General features: G+C 44.7%; 1 protein-coding gene across 9 annotated transcripts; it reads left to right on the plus strand.

Moving 5' to 3' along the window:
- Positions 1–683: 683 nt before the first annotated feature.
- LOC144511405 (serine/arginine-rich splicing factor 5-like) lies at positions 684–17,822 on the plus strand. Of its 9 annotated transcripts, none has more exons than XR_013500814.1 (9): positions 684–878; positions 3,425–3,574; positions 7,092–7,162; positions 8,934–9,038; positions 10,838–10,907; positions 12,202–12,583; positions 13,582–13,655; positions 14,998–15,108; positions 16,123–17,822. XR_013500814.1 is itself a non-coding variant. In XM_078241728.1 (8 exons), the coding sequence occupies exons 2-8, from the start codon at positions 3,449–3,451 to the stop codon at positions 16,418–16,420; spliced, it is 855 nt and encodes a 284-aa protein (XP_078097854.1). In that variant the 5' UTR covers positions 754–887; positions 3,425–3,448; the 3' UTR covers positions 16,421–17,822. The 9 variants fall into 9 exon arrangements, 2 of the variants coding, with proteins under 2 accessions (XP_078097854.1, XP_078097853.1); XR_013500818.1 differs by having other exon boundaries at positions 762–878; positions 12,205–12,571; XR_013500817.1 differs by having other exon boundaries at positions 765–878; positions 12,205–12,583.
- Positions 17,823–19,321: the final 1,499 nt, after the last annotated feature.

Raw genomic sequence — 19,321 nt, forward strand, 5'->3', positions numbered from 1 at the left:
GTGGCGAAGGATGGCACATCGAAATGGGCGTGGCGAAGGATGACTGACGTTGAAATGGGTGTGGCGATGGATGACTGACGTAGAAATGTCGTGGCCAAGGATGTCTGACGTAGAAATGGGCATGGCGAAGATGACCGTGATCGACGTGGGAAAAGGCGTCGAAGACTGATGAAGGTAGAAAGGGGCGGGGTAAATAGTGATTGACATGGAAAGGGGCGGGGCAAATACAGTGATTGACATGGAAAGGGGCGGGATGAAGGCTGTGATTGTCAGAAGGGGACGGGGAGGGGAGTGATGGAGAGGGGGGCGGGTGATGGCTCTGATCGACAGGGGGCGGGAGGCGAGTCCGAAATGGACTACGTGAGGCAGTGGGAGGCCCGAAGCCTGACTGACATAGCAAGGGGCGGGGCAAATGCTGTGATTGACAGGGGGCGGGAGGCGAGTGGGAGATGGACTGTGAGTGGGCAGCTCGGAGACTGAACGACGGAGGAAGGGCGTGGTTTACGCTGTGATTGACAGGGCGATTGGTGAGTGGACGGGGCGAGGTCTGACTGACGCACAAAGGGGCGGGGCGGCGGGGGAGCGGGAGGCGAGCGCCCGTAATTGGAGAGTGGGCGGGGCGAAGAGTGTGATTGACAGGGATGACGGAGAGTGGGCGGGGCGAAGGGGCTGACAGTTGAACGGGGGGTGGGCGGGGCGCCGTCGCGTCGCGGTGACGTCACAAGGCAGCCCTTGCTGCCGCGGCCGGGAAGCCCCGTTCCACTGCAGCGTCAAGTGATCGGAGAGGGAGGATCGGAGGTGGTACCGGGAGAGGAGACAGCAGCGCGCAGTCTGAGCGGCGGCAGCAAGCACAGCGAGAGCGGCAGCACAGTCACCGAGTGAGCAGAGTGAGGCCCGGCCCGGCCCGGGGGGACAGCAGCGTGAGGGCGGCGGGAGGGCCTCGATCCGCGGTGTCGCTCGGAGTTGGTGGCGGGAGGCTGAGGCTGTGTGTAGGCCGCAGAGTGGGGGAGGGGCACAGGCTCCTCTCCCCCCTGCACTGTCCCCATCATATAAACTGCTTTGCCTTTCTGGAACCTTCTCCATCCGCACCAGGAACCCCTGGTACAGTGGGGGAGAGGGAGGGGGATTGGAAAACAATCCCACCAATTTAAAAAAAAACATTTAATTTACTATTTTGATAAAATTTTGGGGGCAGCCACTAACTTTAAATTTCAAATTCGGTTCAGATTCCAACTGTTTTCAAGAGAAAATGACCCCCAGGTTAGCTCTCCATTAAACCTTTTTTGTGATATTTAGGGTAAAAAAAAGTTAGAGGAAATTAAAAAACCCCAAAGAAAATACTGCCCAGCTTCCCTGAGGGTTTAATGTTAAGTTAAATGGGTGATTAAATTGTTTCTGCTGGTTGGGGAGATGATAACGAGAAGGTACAAATGTCAGATAATGGTGAAGATTTTGCAAGAGGACAGCAGAAAAAAAATAATTACAGCCTTACCCCAAAACCTGCAGATGATGCAAACAGGGCAGAATTAGGGGTTGGGTGAGTGGTTAGGATTGTGAACTCTCTCCCTCAAACCGATGGTTATTTTAAATTTTAAAACTGGGGCGTGGAATTATTTTGCTTGTGCTCTTGTTTTTTTTCTGCTTTTAGGGAAGTCTGAATAAACTGGGGGTGTCACTTAATCGGCTATAAAGTTGTGAATCTGGATGGAAGCCAATATATTTTCCAATAAATGCAACAATACCCTTTGTGCCAAAAGGTGTTGCAAAATGTACTTGATTTTAAAATCCGCCAGCAGGGAGCATTTTTATATAGTCCAAAGGTTGAAGTGCCACAGAGTGAAGTTTAAACAACCTGAATGTTTGAATTGAGTCGAGCTTAGAATTGCCTAACTAAGGTGTCTGCTTTGTTAGGTTAAAAAGTTTGAATTTGCTCCTGGTTCCTGAGCTACATTAACGAAATGCAGTGCCCCAGGGTTATTCAAATCACTGAGCTAGTTGTTAATGATGTGGAGATGCCGGCATTGGACTGGGGTAAACACAGTAAGAGTTTTAACAACACCAGGTTAAAGATGGAGTGGATATCTGCAGATATCTTAGTACTGTAGAGGATCAGAAGGACCTTGGGGTCCGGGTCCATAGGACTCTAAAATCAGCCCCGCAGGTGGAGGAGGTGGTTAAGGCGGCGTATGGTGCGCTGGCCTTTATCAATCGAGGGATTGAGTTTAGGAGTCCGGGGATAATGATGCAGCTATATAAGACTCTCGTCAGACCCCACTTGGAGTACTGTGCCCAATTCTGGTTGCCTTATTACAGGAAGGATGTGGAAAAGATTGAAAGGGTGCAGAGGAGGTTTACAAGGATGTTGCCTGGATTGAGTGGCATGCCTTATGAGGATAGGCTGAGGGAGCTCGGTCTTTTCTCCTTGGAGAGACGTAGGATGAGAGGAGACCCAATAGAGGTATATAAGATGTTGAGAGGCATAGATCGGGTGGACTCTCAGAGGCTTTTTCCCAGGGTGGAAATGGCTGCTACGAGAGGACACAGGTTTAAGGTGCTGCGGGGTAGGTACAGGGGAGATGTTAGGGGGAAGTTTTTCTCACACAGGGTGGTGGGCGAGTGGAATCGGCTGCCGTCAGTGGTGGTGGAGGCAAACTCAATAGGGTCTTTTAAGAGACTCCTGGATGAGTACATGGGACTTAATAGGATGGAAGGTTATAGGTAGGCCTAAAAGGTAGGGATATGTTCGGCACAACCTGTGGGGCCGAAGGGCCTGTTTTGTGCTGTAGTTTTCCTATGTTTCTATATCCACTCCATCTGACGAAGGAGCAGCGCTCCGAAAGCTAATGGCATTTGCTACCAAATAAACCTGTTGGACATTAACCTGGTGTTGTTAAAACTCTTACTAGTTGTTAATGCCCAGAAGGTTCCTTCGTGTTTACACTTCTAATTTACTAATCCTTCATTGCATTGTTCATTTGTAGCATTTAGATTTGAGAGTAGTCACTTATTGTAACCAGCTTCTTTTAAGGTGCTCCTGTGTGCATGCACTGCCTTGCTGTCTTCTCTTGAGGAGCCCTGAATCTAATTGGTGAAAATTGCTCTGGGTTAATGAAGATTAGAGAGACCTGCAGGAAATAATGAAGATTTTATTGCTAATGTACAGTGTGTAGGCTTTCAAAGCTTGGGTGAATTTCTGTTTAACAGAGTGAAGTGTGTACTGTTAAAAGGAGGCCAATTGTAATTAGGCAAGTTGGCAACTTGCCCAATCCCTAAGTTGATTGCAAGTTATCTCCACGTGACCTATTGAGCCGCAGTCTGATTAGACCAGCGATCATACGCCTTTTTTTGGTGGCTGGTGAGACATTTTCAGGCTGTCTAGAAATTCCCGTCTTAACCTTGCAACGTAATTGCAATCTTCTTTCAGGCTATATAAAATCATCATTTCAAAATGAACGGTTGCCGTGTGTTCATTGGTCGCCTGAGCCCTCAGGTGAGAGAACGTGATGTGGAAAAGTTCTTCAAAGGTTATGGACGAATTCGTGAAATTGACCTGAAGAGAGGCTTTGGGTTTGTGGTGAGTATTTTACCCATTTGTTGGGCGGGGGTGGTTTGTGTTTGGGAGGCTACGGGGCTCTCCGAGATGTTTCGAAACATAAAATTATTCTTTTTTGTAGAATGTGATTGCCCTTTTGGGATTGTAGTGTGCGACATTGAATTTGAAGGTTCCCTCATTGCAGCTGTGGCACACCTTGCTGGACTCCCGTGGTCTGTGGCACACCTTGCTGGACTCCCATGGTTGCACCCTCCAATTTCATATAGTCTTAATATTAATTCTGATTTGGATAGTGGTACGGGGGGCAACCTGGCTGAGATTGCAAAATCCTAATTTGAGGAAATGGCTGATTCTAAGATCTTTCCCAGCTTAAAATAGTTATTCAGAAGTGGATTTTATCCTCCCACATTTATGAAGCTGATTTCGCAGGGGAGTTTGGGAGAACTTATTGCTTAATAAACTTTATTAATTAATGTAAGTAACTTGTGTTTTCTTAACCTTGTTTTTCTTCTCAAATAACCTGACCTCATTGTTGTTGTTGCTCGAAAAAAGGCAGGCTTCAGTTATCACAGCGTTTATCTGGTTGGTCCGGTTAGGTTGTGTGTTTAATGGATGTTGATGGGGTGGGGGAACTTGGTGAAGTTGATGTCATTGGAATTTAAAGGGAGAGAGTTAATGTCTCTTGTTAGAGCCTGGCATTTGTGGCACAAATGTTACCATATAAAACAAATCTTCATGGGTGCTGAGTGTTGTGCATATGGTAGACGCTCATCGATCTAGCTCCTGAGTATCTGAAGCTGGCCCGAGGCTGCTTTCCATTGGTATATTTGCTTGATGTAGCACAGCTTGAATTCCCCTAAAGTTGTTGTATTGTATCCAATATGTTGAACTGACGACGCAAGCCATAGAACATTCTGACAAACTTCATTTTACAACCAGACCATTCTTCTGTTGATATTTGGTACCAACTGTCAGTCCAGATATACAAAGTCATCAATCTGACAACTGTCGGGTACTGTTTTAGTTGGCCTCACTCCATCAACCCAAGTTTCAGGATGGCTGCTTTTTGCTTTTTGTATTTTACTGCACGTTGGAGTTTTATTGTAAAGAGGCAGAGGCTTTTCACCCCTAAACAGTACATCATGTGTATTTCCAAAGTATTTCACATCCAATGAATTGATAGTGAAGCGTAATGGGCCCTTATTTATCCATGAGACTTTAATGGAGTTTGGCGTGATCTTCAGCAAATACAGATGAATTTTTAAAAACCATTTTGTCAAAATTGAGGTGCTTGGTACAGCGGTGTGGGGAGCTGTGGGGTGTCCATTAGGTCAGTCCTTAACCATGCATTTCCAACCCTTAGCTTTGGATCAGGATCCCAACAAATCGGCTTCCAAATCATCTAAGATGTATCACACTCAATAGGGGCAAACCAGATCTATCTGCAGTAATCAGGACTGTATGAACCGATAGTCAGTATGCACATTCTTAATCTAAGGCCGGGGAGCTGAATTGCAAATACAGTCCTTTAAGCACACAAGCTAACCAGACCAACCAGATAAATGCTGTGGCAACTGAAGCCTTTCTCTTTTTTTTCAAGCAGCAGTAAGGAGGTCACGTATTTGAGAAGAAAAACAGTAACACAAGGTTAAGAAAACACCAGTCACTTGAATGACTGCAAATACAGTCAAAATAATAGGGGTGTGCGTGGGAGTTGTGGGAGGATGTGTGACCCATAGCCTGCACTTTGGACGTAACAAAAACAGTCCATTATCAGATTCCAGTTGTAGCTCTGAGTTCTTCAGGTAGAGCTGCTGCCCTAACTAAACTACTCCAGGAGAGTTGTGACATTGACATCTGCCCAATAACATGAAAGATTGTCTGGATATGTCCAGCCCTTAAAGTCCGTCGCCACCTTGTTTCCAATAAAAGCAAAATACTGCGGATGCTGGGATCTGAAATGAAAACACAAAATGCTGGAAAATCTCAGCAGGTCTGACAGCGTCTGTGGAGAGGGAACAGAGCCAACGTTTCGAGTCCAAGTTGCTGATCACATGTCCGCAAGGCATAAGTCAGGAATATGATGAAGCAGTCATCACACCTGGATCACTGCAGCAATATAGAGAGCACAGCACCATCTCTCATGCCACTGCTGCACTGTACAATCTGCAGGATGCATTGCAGCAATTCATGAAGGTGACACATTACATTGAAAATATCACCCAATCCTCTGACTTTGACCACTCTTGAGAATGACAAGCACTGTGGAAACTACATGGGTGCCCTGGTTCCCTTCCGAGTTACACATCATTCTAACCTGGATAGATATCACTGAGTCAATACCATGGAGTTACCCACATAACTTCATGAGAACGTAATCACAGGGCCAGCAGTGGGTCAAAAAGACCCACCACATTCCTTGGCATGTGAGCAGTGTGGAACAATTAATATTAATGTGGCTTTGTCTCGTATCCCAGCAATAAAATTAAAAATAAAATCTCATTAACTGTCTGAGACTCAAGCATTTTCAACTGGGGACTCTGGATTTTCATACTCTGGCATCTCAGATATTTGAGATTGCAAGCAAATATTGGTTTTAATGTAAAATATTTCTGCTTTATCATGTGGTGACGTCAGAGAATTGGTATTGAAGCTCGTCCCTATATTCATTCATATCTATACCATTTTTGAAAGTGAATTTCATTCTCTATTTTGGGCGCAATCCCAGCAACAATGGTTTCCCTCTTCCTTGTTGTGCCTTAATTAAGTGCCAGCTATAATAATTTTATCTCCCAGCACCTTTTCCTTTCAGTACATTTTCTTTCAGCTTGGATGAGGTTTTAGTGAGTAGTCTTGATTACTTTGCTGTTTGTGATGCAAATAGATTTTCCTCGAATGTTGCTGCACTAACCTGTTTGCAGCTCATGTCCCTCTGTGACACCTGGGGAGGTGGATTTGAGAGCAGGGAGACATCAACCATTATCTGATTGAATGGCAAAGCAGGCTTGAGGGACTGAGTTTGCCCACTTCTCCTCATTCCTATATTCTGACTCCGCTTTCCTGTGTGGTACAGTGGCTTCCATTTTGGCTAATCTAGAAGAGAGGGTGGTTCTGATTTGGTTAGTGATGCACTGGAGAAACTATAACCAAAGGTACGTTTTGTTTCTGGCAGTAAAATGGTGCATTATTCTCATGTCTGTTGCTGTTCCCTGAATTAACAATATTTTTCTGACTTGTTCTCTGGCTTTGAACATTGCTGGTAAGCTTGTATTCATTGTCCATCCCATTGCCGTGTAGAGATGATGATTTGCTGGGACAATTGAGACATTGAAAGAAGATTGGGCAGTGTATTCTCTCCGTGCAGGGTGTTGCTGAAACGGCTGTTTGTTTTACACGCTGTCATCCAGCAGTTTCTGCTCTTTTTTTTTTTGTCCTGGTTGAATTTGAACTCTTGCCCTCCGGGATGTAATAAACATTAATTTTCTGAAGCTGTTTACTAATTTTGTTTTAATAAATAGAATTTTGTATTCTTTTTCAGGAATTTGATGATGCTCGGGATGCGGACGATGCAGTTTATGAGCTGAATGGGAAGGAGCTGTTCCGGGAGAGGTAGGTGTTTCAATCAATAAATACTTAGAATTCTTTATTTAAGTTTATTGTGTTGAAATAGGAAATGCATCCAGTGGCTTTCCAAGGATGTTCACAATTATATTTTACTAGAACCAAAACATCTAAATGCCACTTGGATACTATTTGGCTAACATTTTAACAGTCCAACAAAGAACAATGTAGCACATGCACAGGCCCTTCGGCCCACCAAGCCTGTGTCAATATATGGTTTCTATCCCTCTGTTCATCTCCTGTTCGTGTGCATCAAGATGCATGTTGAACATTGCTAGTGTGCCTGCTTCCGCCACTTCCACTGGCAGTGCGTTCCATGCACACACCAGCCTCTGTGTGAAAAACATTCCCCGCACATCTCCCCTAAACTTACCACCCCTCACCTTGAACCTGTGCCTCTTGTAGTCGACCCTTCCACCTGGAGAAAAAGCCTCTGACGATCTCGCCTATCCATCATGCTTCTCATAATTTTGTAGAGTTCTGTCAGATCTCCCCTCAGCCTCTGTCTTTCCAGTAAAAATCCAAGTTTATTCAACTTCTCCTCATACCTGAAACCATCCAGACAATCTCCTGGTAAACTTTCTTTGCATCCTCCCCAAAGCATCCATTTCCTTCGCCATATGTGGCAACCAGAACTGCACGCAATATGCTGTCCAACTAAAGTTTTATACAGCTAGATATTGCCTGCATGAAGGTTAATGCACAATTTTCTCGCGCTCAGTGGTATCAGTTGGAAAGTATTGGATTCGATTCTCAATTTGTTGATTGCAGTTGAGGCAGCAATTGGGTTAAAGTGGGGAGTTTTATACCGCTTGATTGTGATGTAAACTGCGTGTGAAGATATCGGAATATGGCTAGAAGGTTCTCAGTGAGAAGAGGAAGAAAAGTATATCAAATCTTGCTGCAAATTCTATCAGCCTCCTGAACCCTTCAGATCTGTGCGAACTCTCCCGATTCATAATTTGTGTAGGGCCAGGCTTCAAACTTAAATAGTAACAGTAAACTTCATGGTGCCAAAACGTTAACATCTGTGAAAGATGACAAACCCTCAGTAACGGAAGTTGACTGAAGCACCTGCAGAATTTATCAGGAGACAGATTCACTTTGCAATAGATTGTTTATGTGGGTAAACATTCTGTAAGCATGGATTTTAAATAAAGGAATTAGTAAAGCAAGTTGATATTCTAAAGCTGCCCAAAACCTTCGCAGTTACCTCTCTCCACATTATTTTTCCACTCGTTCTGTTGCATCTGACCCTTGGGTTGCATTTCCACTTGTATCTTTAGTCACCATTTACAAACTTTAAGCACCATTTGTTATTCCAGCTCGGCTGAACCTGGGCAGGGTTTTTATTCACTCAGCCTCATAGCTGAGCCCAATTCTGAACTCTGTGCCATTGTGTTTTCTAGCCATGGGTCTAGTCCCATTGGCTGGAATAGGCACGCTATTGGGCACCTTCTCGTTTGTATAGTCTGTGGACCTGCTGATTTCACCTGAACTCTTGGGGCCACTTTCATTCGGAATATAATTGTTGGAAATGATTGAGGATATATCTTAACTGTAACCAGTATCCTTTTATCAGTTATAACTTATCTGTATTCTGCTGCAAACAGTGATTTTTCAGTAAAATGTGTCTCGTTTGCACTTGAGGATTATACTTGGAAAAACACACACTGTACAATTCTGAGGTTGTGGTGCTTGCAGCTAATACATTTGTAGCTTTTCTGGTTTCAATGAATTGCTTTTTAAAACTCTCCAGGATCACTGTGGAACTTGCTAAGGCACCACCTCGGAGAGGAGGGGGCAGGTTTGGTGGAAGATTTAACTATTACCGCCCCAGAAGTGAGCGAAGCAGCGGACTCAGGTAAACGAAATGGATTGGGGAGGGGTGAAGAAGAAATCGCGTTTAAAATTACTTCTCTCAGAGAATGCAGGGGTTGTGCAGCCTGTCTGGCTGGATGTCACGGTTATTGGTGCAGTCTCCAAATTCACAAACAATGCTTAAACATGAGACTAGTGCTTGTGTTCGGGAAGAGTACAGACGGCAAAGGAAATCCACACCCTGTAATCCAGCCGGCTTCCCCTCATGTTGCTGGGCCACAGGAACTTTCTCCTTTGCTACATTTACCAGGTTTCTGGCTAACATTCTGCTGTAACCATTGATACCTATCCAGCACCTCACTCCCAACTCACCTTTCATTATGATTCACTTTTACCTTACACAATTCCCTCTTCTCACCTATCACACACCTCTTCTTGCTTATTTTCAGCCCATTTTTTCCCTGCCTCGACTTAGTCTGTTGATCCCGTAACACCTTCCAGTTCTGATGAAAGATCATAGAATCCCTGCAGCACAGAAGTGGGCCATTCGGCCCATCTGGTTTTCACCGACCACAATCCCACCCTATCCTCGTAACCCCAGGTATTTACTCTGCGAGTCCCCGACTCTAAGGGGCAATTTAGCCTGGCCAATGCACCTAACCCGCACATCTTGGGAGGGTGGGAGGAAACCCCCGCAGACACGGGGAGAAAGTGCAACTTGCATACGGACAGTGACCCAAGGCCGGAATTGAATCCAGGTCCCTGGTGCTGTGAGGCAGCAGTGCTGAACACTGTGCTGCCCTTTCAAATCTTGCACCTTGTCTCATGCCTTCCCATCCTTCTTAAAGTGTGGGCTGAGAATTGGACACCGTCTCCAATTGAGGCTGAACCAATGTTGTTAAAAAGGTTTATTATAATTCTTGTGCATTTACTAATAAAGCCCAAGATTCCATATGATAACCACTTTCGCAACCTGCCCTACCAACTTCAACCGCTTGTCTGTCCATCCCCCCCCCCCCCCGCGCCCCACTGGCACGTGCGCGCACACCAGCCCCGCTGCTCCTGTATACTCTTCAGAATTTTTATTTTGCGCCTCCTCCTTTCTATCAAAATGAATAGTTCTGTATTAAATTTCACTGCCACGTGTCTGCTCCTTCACCAGCCTATGGCCTCTTGTTAATCACTATCCTCACAGTTCACAATATGGAGTAGCTTTGTGTCAGCCACTGGTTTTGAAGTTGTGCCCCATGTACCCAAGTCCAGATCATTAGTAGAAGAAGTGGCCCTGACACTGACCACTGGGAATCCCGTTCCCCTTCCTCCAGTCTGAAAAATAACCATTTTTTAAATTATGAAAACACTTTTTCTCCTCCATTATATCTTGGACAGCATCTTTCTTGGTAAAGACGGTTACAGAGGTAACTCAGTCATCCGCTCCGACTCCATGCACCTTTTGTGTTCTTCTGAACCACCTTCCAAGCCACATTTACTGTTTGTCCACAATCGCTGGGTCAAAATCCTGGAAGTCCCCCTTCATTACGGACTGTAGCAGTTAAAGATGTGACTCACTGTCACCACTGTACGAGCAATTAGGGTTCAGCCATAAATGATGGCCTTGACAGCCATGCGGATATCTCTTGAATTAATTAAAAAGCGAGCTGGCCTCACCATCACCCCAGTGGAGATAGTGGATTCAACACAGACCAGAATCAAACCTGCAACCTGTGCTCAAACTTAGTACCTTTGCATTTAGATTGGAGATTATTATTGTGCATTAAGACCACTGTTATATTGACATTGTTTTGCTTTCAATTAATGGCTTCCTTTTTCTGAAATTCTCAGATATGGGCCTCCTGTTCGTACTGACTATCGTCTGATAGTGAAGAATCTCTCTTCCCGTGTTAGCTGGCAGGTGGGTTCTGACATTCTAATGTAACAAATCTACATGAATTTAGCAAACTAAAAAAATATATTTCTCCTGGATATGTGTGCTTAAAAACACATGGGTCATAACTTCATAAATATAACCCATAGCCTGCGTTAACCTGCATGTGGACTCTGTCTATTCGTATGTACATAATTATTCTATGGATATTGGAGTGGGTCTATTGAGTGTGCTCTGGAAGTTTGTCAGTGGTGACCGCTCTTTACAATTTTTAACCCCAGTCTCTTGACTCTTGTTTCCCAAGCAATAATCTTTTTAAAAACTCTCCAGTCTTTGTATCTGTGGCTTCTGGGATAAGTATGCTTTACGTTGTGTGAACCAGTTTTCCTGGACACTTTCCCCTGGATTTTTAGGCGGGTGTTTGTGATCTGCACCAATGAAAGGTGAGAAATTCGCTGAGATTGTTGTTGAAGTTATCCTCCAGTGGTTTATGCGATACCTGACTGTAAAGCGTTTCCAAAATGGAGTGTGGATCTCAGCCCAAACTCCTGCAGCTGGGTACTGATACGGCAGATGAATTAGTCTTAATCCACCTTGTGACGTGATATGTTAAAGCATCATTGTACTTTGATTAATTGCATAACTGTGCCTTTTATCTCCAATGCATTCCTGCATGTGGTCATCTGTTCTCATGCTTCACAATGTTTTGACCTCTTAGTCAGCGTGAATGGTATTCTCTATCTTAAGATTGGGAATTTGAAGTGAGGAAATCGTCTTGGTATACAAGGGTCGCAGAGCAAGTTCCAGATGAGGGCAGATTATCTCTTAACTATTGCTTTTCATTCCCCTGTCCTCCCTCACACCCTGCCCCCCCTCCAAGCATCCCAATAGTAGTTCAGCTGTTTCTTGAATGATTCTAGAAATATTGCCTCTTGATCGGTCGGTCGGTCAGTGCTCGGGACCATGCACCCTGACCCGCACCATCCCCCTCGCCCACGTTGTCATTTATTAACTGCCAGGTGGGCAGTCCCATTTTCAGAACACAGCACGCAGGCGCTCCCCGCACAGAATGTTGCATGAAAATTTGTGTTTTTGGGTTATTTTTGTGAAAATATGATCGAGGGAGGCACATCTGATTTTAATTAGCACTTTTATGATGAAATCTAATGGTCTTCTGCACCGATGTAATAACCATTATATTTCTGATTTAAAATATTAATGGAAAGTCCAGTGTAACTATGATGAATGTAGACTGTATGTAAATCTGATGGCTTAATGTTTGGAAATGACCATTTGACTAAATTTGAAAACCTTTGTTTAGCAGCTTGTCGTGAGGTCATTCGCATTTTGACCAGGAGTTCCCTTTTCTCGTGTTGTCGCGTCCTGTATCTGGAAAAGGTCCCGTGTTGACTAATTTGCCATCGGCTCCCACGATTATTCAGGCAGCTGGACGCGGGTTCTGGGTTGTACTGATCCTAGGGTCACCGATGGCGTCGACACCTGTCGCATCCCCCGTCCTGGTGTAAGAAAAAAAACGTGTCGATCTCGCTTGGAGGCTTGACAGGAGATTGACTTGTGAGGTGGCCGAGCCTTCACACAACCCATGATTATTGGTGGCACTTAACCCAGGGTGGCAGGCACATTCGGTGCCACTGAGGGAGGGCCATGTCCCAAGAAGCTGTATCGAGAGGGTATTGTATTGAGTGGGTGCACCCTTTGCTTAGCTGCATCACGTAGGGCATGGTCGGTTGCCTAAAGTTGTAAATGTTTGGGTAACCCAGCGCTAATTTAAAATGTAATTGTGATATTTTTAATGTATGGGATAGGGATGTCATGATATTGTACATAATGTTCAGGGATGTTCCGCAGGGATCGGCAATCTCCCTCGATGACCTTCACATGCCTCACTGTTTTAGCGGCTGCCTAGACTGAGGCAAAAGAGGGCATTAATGTTTCTAAAACAAGCTGAAACGAGTAGCGTGCGTGAAATTGAGTCAGGGTGCTAAATAGCGACCTCCCCCCTTCAACCCTCGACAAAATACTAAATGAGGCAAGATGCTCCTGGTGATCCAGATAGCAGTAATGAAGGATCAGTGCACAACAAACACAATAGATTACACCGACCGTGTACTCGATCAACAAGTGGGAGGAGGAGGAATTCTTGGCCTCTTTCCCCCCCCGTGGCTGGTGAATGTTTGTAAGTGATTAGAGCTGTCAGTGACCCAAGTTATTGTCCTCACTTGGTCGAGCATGAATTGAAAAGTCTGGTGCCCGAGCGGCTGATGTGAAGATGATCAGTTTGGAATTTTGAGTCTATCACCGGAAGCGCACACTTTCAGCATGGAACAATAGCTGTAATTAATTCTCTCTGGCAGCCTGTAATGTGCCGGATTATTTGTTGGAGGAGGGCAGATTCTACCCTGTGCTCTGAGGAATGGTTAAAGGGGCAAGTTTTAGATCTGGTTTTGTCACCAGGCAGTTGCCACTTGTTTAGACTGATGGGTAGAGTCGCTCCTCTGGGTATACGATCAGTGAGCAGTAGACGTTTCATATGTAGCTGCTCACACACTCGCTGTCATTCACTTAAACTAAGCCCCATAGCATGACATCCCAATTCTGAGGCTTGTGTTGTAACTGATTGATTGTGCAGTGTTTTAAAACTTTGTCTGAACTGCATTTTAAAGGATTTTCCTGTTTGTAGGATCTGAAAGACATCATGCGACAGGCTGGTGAAGTGACCTTCACCGATGCTCACAGAGTCCACAATAATGAAGGGTAAGAGTTGGAAGCAATTGTCATGAGAGTGGCAACTCTACATGTGCGATCTTTAGTGCCTCCCTTGTGCATTTTCCATTCAGATTGTTGACCTGGAATCTAGCCATCTTAATGGGCCATTGTTTGCAGCACTGCTGCCTCACAGCTCCAGGAACCGGGGTTCGATTCCCGGCTTGGGTCACTGTCTGTGCGGAGTCTGCACGTTCTCCCAGTGTCTGTGTGGGTTTCCTCCGGGTGCTCCGGTTTCCTCCCACAGTCCAAAGACGTGCTGGTTAGGGTGCATTGGCCGTGTTGAATTCTCCCTCAGCGTACCCGAACAGGTGTCGGAGTGTGGCGACTAGGGGATTTTCACAGTAACTTCATTGCAGTGTTAATGTAAGCCTACTAAAAATAAACTTAAAACAATCCTGCTGAGCTCATTTAATGGTGAATTATATAATAATGACATATATTACAAAAACATCCAAAGATCCCTCAGAAAGGAGTTTGTTTTACCAGGTGCTGTCTGATATCAGATGGGGTGGCCAAATGCTTGGTCAAAGTGGGTCGGTTTTAAGAAGGACCTTGAGGATTAGTGGAAACTGGAAGTGCTGAGGGAATTCCATTTTAGTTTTCAGTTTACACCCCCACCAGGAAGGTTGAGTCTGGAGGTGATGGGTGGACAAGATTGCAACAGAGGACTGAAAAAGGATGATGCTTGGAATAGCCTGTCCTTGTGATGGAGAAAATATGGAGTTGGACACTTAGTTCAGTCGGTTAAGGCAGTGTGATCTCTGATGTACTGGCTCAGTCTGAGACTGTGACCAGGGCGGAGAATGGAGTCACACAAGAGTACAAAGTTTTTATCAAGGGCTGGTGACCAGCATTGGTGAAACCAAAGCCCAACTGGAGGAAGTTGTGGCTCATCAGAGACTGGCTGCGATAACACTGGGCAGTGGAGATGATGAGTGAGGTAGTGGTGCGGGAGAGTTGGGTGGTGGTAGTATAAGTGTGAAGCTCATAGATTCTGGGGGTAACTGGCTGGGAAGTCTTTGCTGGAAAGCTCTGGCCCTCGCACGCCTCTTCTGGCTATGGGTAGGGCTGTTAGTGCAGCACGAAGATGAAACCATAATTGGAGAGATCTGCGCGTGAAATTGTGGGGAGATGACAAAGGCTGAATGGATTTGGGGTGATTTTGGAGCATCTCATAAACTACCGCTGTAAACAGCCTGAAATGCTCATAAATGTATGAATGATTTTGCTGCAATGAGTTCCTCCAATGCTGCCCCCTCCTGTGTCTGCAAGATGATTGCTGCCGTGTCTTACTCTGCTGTTCTGAGATTCTTCTCCTTTGTTTCTGCAGTATTGTGGAGTTCGCTTCTTACAGTGACTTGAAAAATGCAATTGATAAACTGGATGGAAAGGAGATCAGTGGCCGCAGGGTCCAGCTTATTGAGGAGCCAAGGCGTCACAGGTAACCGGCGTGGGTGAAATGAGAATTTGGACTCTGCTTGGCTGGATTTAAGTTTCTGAAATGGATGTTCTGTGGTTTTATTTCAATAAAAGGATGTTTGGAGTGTGGGGGCGAGGACTGTAGATGCAAGTTTATTAGACTGCATGAATACCTACTTGTTTGTGAAATACCTTGCATGGAATAGACAGGCTGAGTCTGTAGACTGATCTACGCCTCTTTATTCTGCACAAATGAAGCTGATTTTATATTTTACCAACCAGTTGTTGCAATAACTAGACAGCATTACCAAGCTGTTCAATAACCCTGTGCTTTCAGTAGCTGAGGAACATAACCCCACATTGAGTGTAAATCATTCTGACATTGTGTTTGCGTGTTCCTAACTAATTCCACCGCCCTGTAATCCTGGTGGTAACACCTCTATCCTCCCTGCTATTTCAAATATATATTTACTCTTCACTTCAAAGTTCCAGTGGTTTTACCCATGGCCATTCTGTGGGAAGTCTGTTAATTGTTTTTTAAGTTTAGGAGCTGATTTATTAACAGTTGTCTCAGGATTAGGATTACATTGTTTTTCTGTCTCAGATGTTTTTAGAAACATTTTGGGCTTGTAAACACAAGCATCCAGCTAGGCCTGTGGCTGAGCCTGGTTTGTGTGAGACATCTTCACTCTATGATCACCTTTCATCCATGCTCTTAATGATTATTCCAGGCAGGTGGGGGTAGAACAGTCTGCAATGCAGTCTTTATTTTGAATTCTTGTCCCAGCATCATCATCTACAGGGCATATCGTGTAGAGATTAGAGAAAGCTAGGTGGGTTTGTACCTTGTTATGGTTCCACACTCCTTGTACATGTCCTATCTAGAGTCTCCTTGTTCTAAACTTGCTGCCAAACCTGATATCTTCCTGTAGTTGTGGCCTGGGTTAATGTGAGCCTAGCTCAATAACCACTGTGTAGGGGAAAACTCTAGAATGGTGGGATTTCTTTTTTTTGACTGCCTCTTTTGTCTTTCCAGGTCTTGGACCCGATCTCGCTCCAGAAGCTCTTCGAGATCCCGCAGCTACAAGGGTTCTAGAAGTGCGTCACGATCTGCCAGCCGCTCGCCGAGTCGCAGCAGGTCCCGTTCCCGCAGCAGGTCGCCGGCCCGCGATACCAAGCGGCAGAGGAATGAATCGCGCTCACTGAGCCGCTCGCCTGAGGTCAAACGCCGTCGGAAGCCAACCCAGTCGAGGTCACGATCGAATTCTCCTGTTAAATCGACTCGTTCCTGGTCCGGCTCTCGGGAGCAGTCCCCTGTCAACAGTGCAGAGTAACCGCCGTGTTGTAGAAGTGTTTTTATAATTTGCTAAAGATTTTCTATGAAAGGTTGGCCTCATTTTGAAAAATTTTTTTCTGTCTGATGCTGGGTTTGGGGTCTAAGTACTTCAACTTTTATTTCACACAAACTTTGAACCTTATCCCATTCAAATGCAGACACCTGGTTTAAATATATCTTTAAGAATAATTTGAATAGAAAGACTTTAAGCAACATAATTTTGTCTAGTATTTTTTAACAGACTGATGGAGTCCATTCCTGTGTTCTGAGGGGCTTCAACCCCTCCACGTTCTAACAACGTGCAGAGTTGATCGAAAGTTTCCTCGATTGGAGCAAATTAGGGCATCTAGACAATTTGCATGATGAATGTGGAGTTTCAAATAAAATTTGTGCACAGAGAGGATGACAGATTTTTCAGGCCCAAGTTTGGTTGCGTGCTCCTGTTATAGGACATTAACTAACTGAAATTTGTAATTTAGTGATCCAACTAATTGGCCAGTCTTATGAAGTGTGGTTCTAATGAAATGGGTCTGTTGTAACTGAGAAAGTGCTTCCATTCATTGAGAAAACTGCTGAAAACCAAAAGTATTTTAACTCCCGAACTAGCTGCATCTAAACCCAAATCAAGCCTCTGTTTTCACCAGCACAAACATTTAAAGCTTTGTACAAAACAGCTGAACCTGTCGTCCTTTCCACAGGGGGATGGAGGGGGTTAAAATATTAAAAATGTTTTACAGGAATCCTTTCCAGGTTGGGTCAGTTCCTTCTTGAGTTGCTACTGGTTCAGGGACAAATTTTATTTTTTTCCTCTCTTTAATTTGGTTTGTTTTTAAAGCAGTGGTTTAGTTATTTTGAATTTTTGTGCGAATAGCAAGCGGCTCACGGTTGCAATCCGGCCTTTAGAGAACCCTGCTGTACTTGCACTTGGAAGTGGCTTTTAATGTGAAGCCCTGACTCATGGTTGCAGAGTAATGTGGCTTTCCTGACCTGCACTCTGAGTGGAGGGAGGCAGCTTGTGGGAGGAGGGCTGAAGTGTAGCAGGGATAAAATGTATATATAGTTTTTGATTCACATGTTAATAGTTCATGCTTTATTTGGTTCATTTCACATTGTTTTAAAATATATATAAATTTATATTTAACATGACCCATTCTCTAGTTACTAGAGAACCAACCTGGAATGTTGCTCTGCATTGGAACTGAATTTGAAGGAACAACAACGTACACCAATTATAGATGTTTGTACTTAACAATTTTATACAGAAACTATATCGCCCGATGTTCCATGTACCTTTACTGTATCCTGCTAGTTTAGTCTATAGTGTACTACATACAGGCTGTGTATCGCTACCATTCCTTGTAGCAAGAAATGGTACTGCATTAAAAATTAGTTACAAGTGTCCTCTGCAGAGTCTGTGTGTTTATTTGACTGGAGGAGAATTTAAGAATGTCCACAAAATGGTTTAAACATTGTGGATTCAGCATCAATCAGATCTGACGGGACCTAGAGCAATCTGAGGTCCCAGGGAAACTAGTGCAAGGATTACAGCAAAGTGCAGAACCTCTCCTTCCTTCCCTGCGTGTACACACAGCTCAGCACACTGACATTCTCCCACTCGAGTAGTTTAAAAAGTACAATTAGGGTAAATAAGATTTTGCTTAAATGGAATCCTATTAGAAGTCAGACCAGGGTGTGGATTTGTCACATTATCTATGGGTAACAGTGTTAGACTTCTACTCTTCAGACTGAAGAATAACTCCGCTTGTGCCTAAGTCTGACTTGAAAATTTCTAATGGTAGGTTTCCAAAACTCTTAATTGTTTCTTTAGTTCTGTGTCATTTACAATATCAAGTCAATATTTAAATTACACTGCATGTTTCTTTAGTGTTGGCCATCAATTATATGCTTACTGATTGGAGGAATGAGAGACTGGTAAAGATGAATAGTCATTTATAGATAACCCTGCTTAAATGTTTAAAGGGCGTGGAGACAGTGTTATCACCAGAACAATCTTGGAACCACATTATTTAATGATAATCCTGACATGCCCTAATTTAGTTAGTAAGAACATAAGAAATAGGAGCAGGAGTAGGCCATCTAGCCCCTCGAGCCTGCCCCGCCATTCAATAAGATCATGGCTGATCTGACGTGGATCAGTACCACTTACCCGCCTGATCCCCATAACCCTTAATTCCCATACCGATCAGGAATCCATCCATCCGCGCTTTAAACATATTCAGCGAGGTAGCCTCCACCACCTCAGTGGGCAGAGAATTCCAGAGATTCACCACCCTCTGGGAGAAGAAGTTCCTCCTCAACTCTGTCTTAAACCGACCCCCCTTTATTTTGAGGCTGTGTCCTCTAGTTTTAACTTCCTTACTAAGTGGAAAGAATCTCTCCGCCTCCACCCTATCCAGCCCCTGCATTATCTGAAAAGTCTCCATAAGATCCCCCCTCATCCTTCTAAACTCCAACGAGTACAAACCCAATCTCCTCCGCCTCTCCTCATAATCCAAACCCCTCATCTCCGGTATCAACCTGGTGAACCTTCTCTGCACTCCCTCCAATGCCAATATATCCTTCCTCATATAAGGGGACCAATACTGCACACAGTATTCCAGCTGCGGCCTCACCAATGCCCTGTACAGGTGCATCAAGACATCCCTGCTTTTATATTCTATCCCCCTCGCAATATAGGCCAACATCCCATTTGCCTTCTTGATCACCTGTTGTACCTGCAGTGGGCCGGATTTTCCAGCCCCACTCGCCCTCAAACTGTAAATCCCCCGCCCCCCCCCACGGTCAACTGACCTTCCTGTTATCTGCCTCTCAGCCGCTCAAATGGTAAAATTGTGGCCAGTATCTCCCAGTCCAGTGGATATCCCTGTAGGGAAGGTCT

Source organism: Mustelus asterias, chromosome 24, assembly GCF_964213995.1.
Source record: "Mustelus asterias chromosome 24, sMusAst1.hap1.1, whole genome shotgun sequence".
Lineage (NCBI taxonomy): Eukaryota > Metazoa > Chordata > Chondrichthyes > Carcharhiniformes > Triakidae > Mustelus > Mustelus asterias.

Excerpts from the sequence above, each read along its gene's own strand:
- LOC144511405 (XM_078241728.1), top strand. The coding sequence starts at position 3,449 with ATGAACGGTTGCCGTGTGTTCATTGGTCGCCTGAGCCCTCAGGTGAGA. Across the intron at positions 13,656-14,997 it reads AGAGTCCACAATAATGAAGG|TATTGTGGAGTTCGCTTCTT; the intron begins GTAAGAGTTGGA and ends TTGTTTCTGCAG. Across the intron at positions 15,109-16,122 it reads GAGGAGCCAAGGCGTCACAG|GTCTTGGACCCGATCTCGCT; the intron begins GTAACCGGCGTG and ends TTGTCTTTCCAG.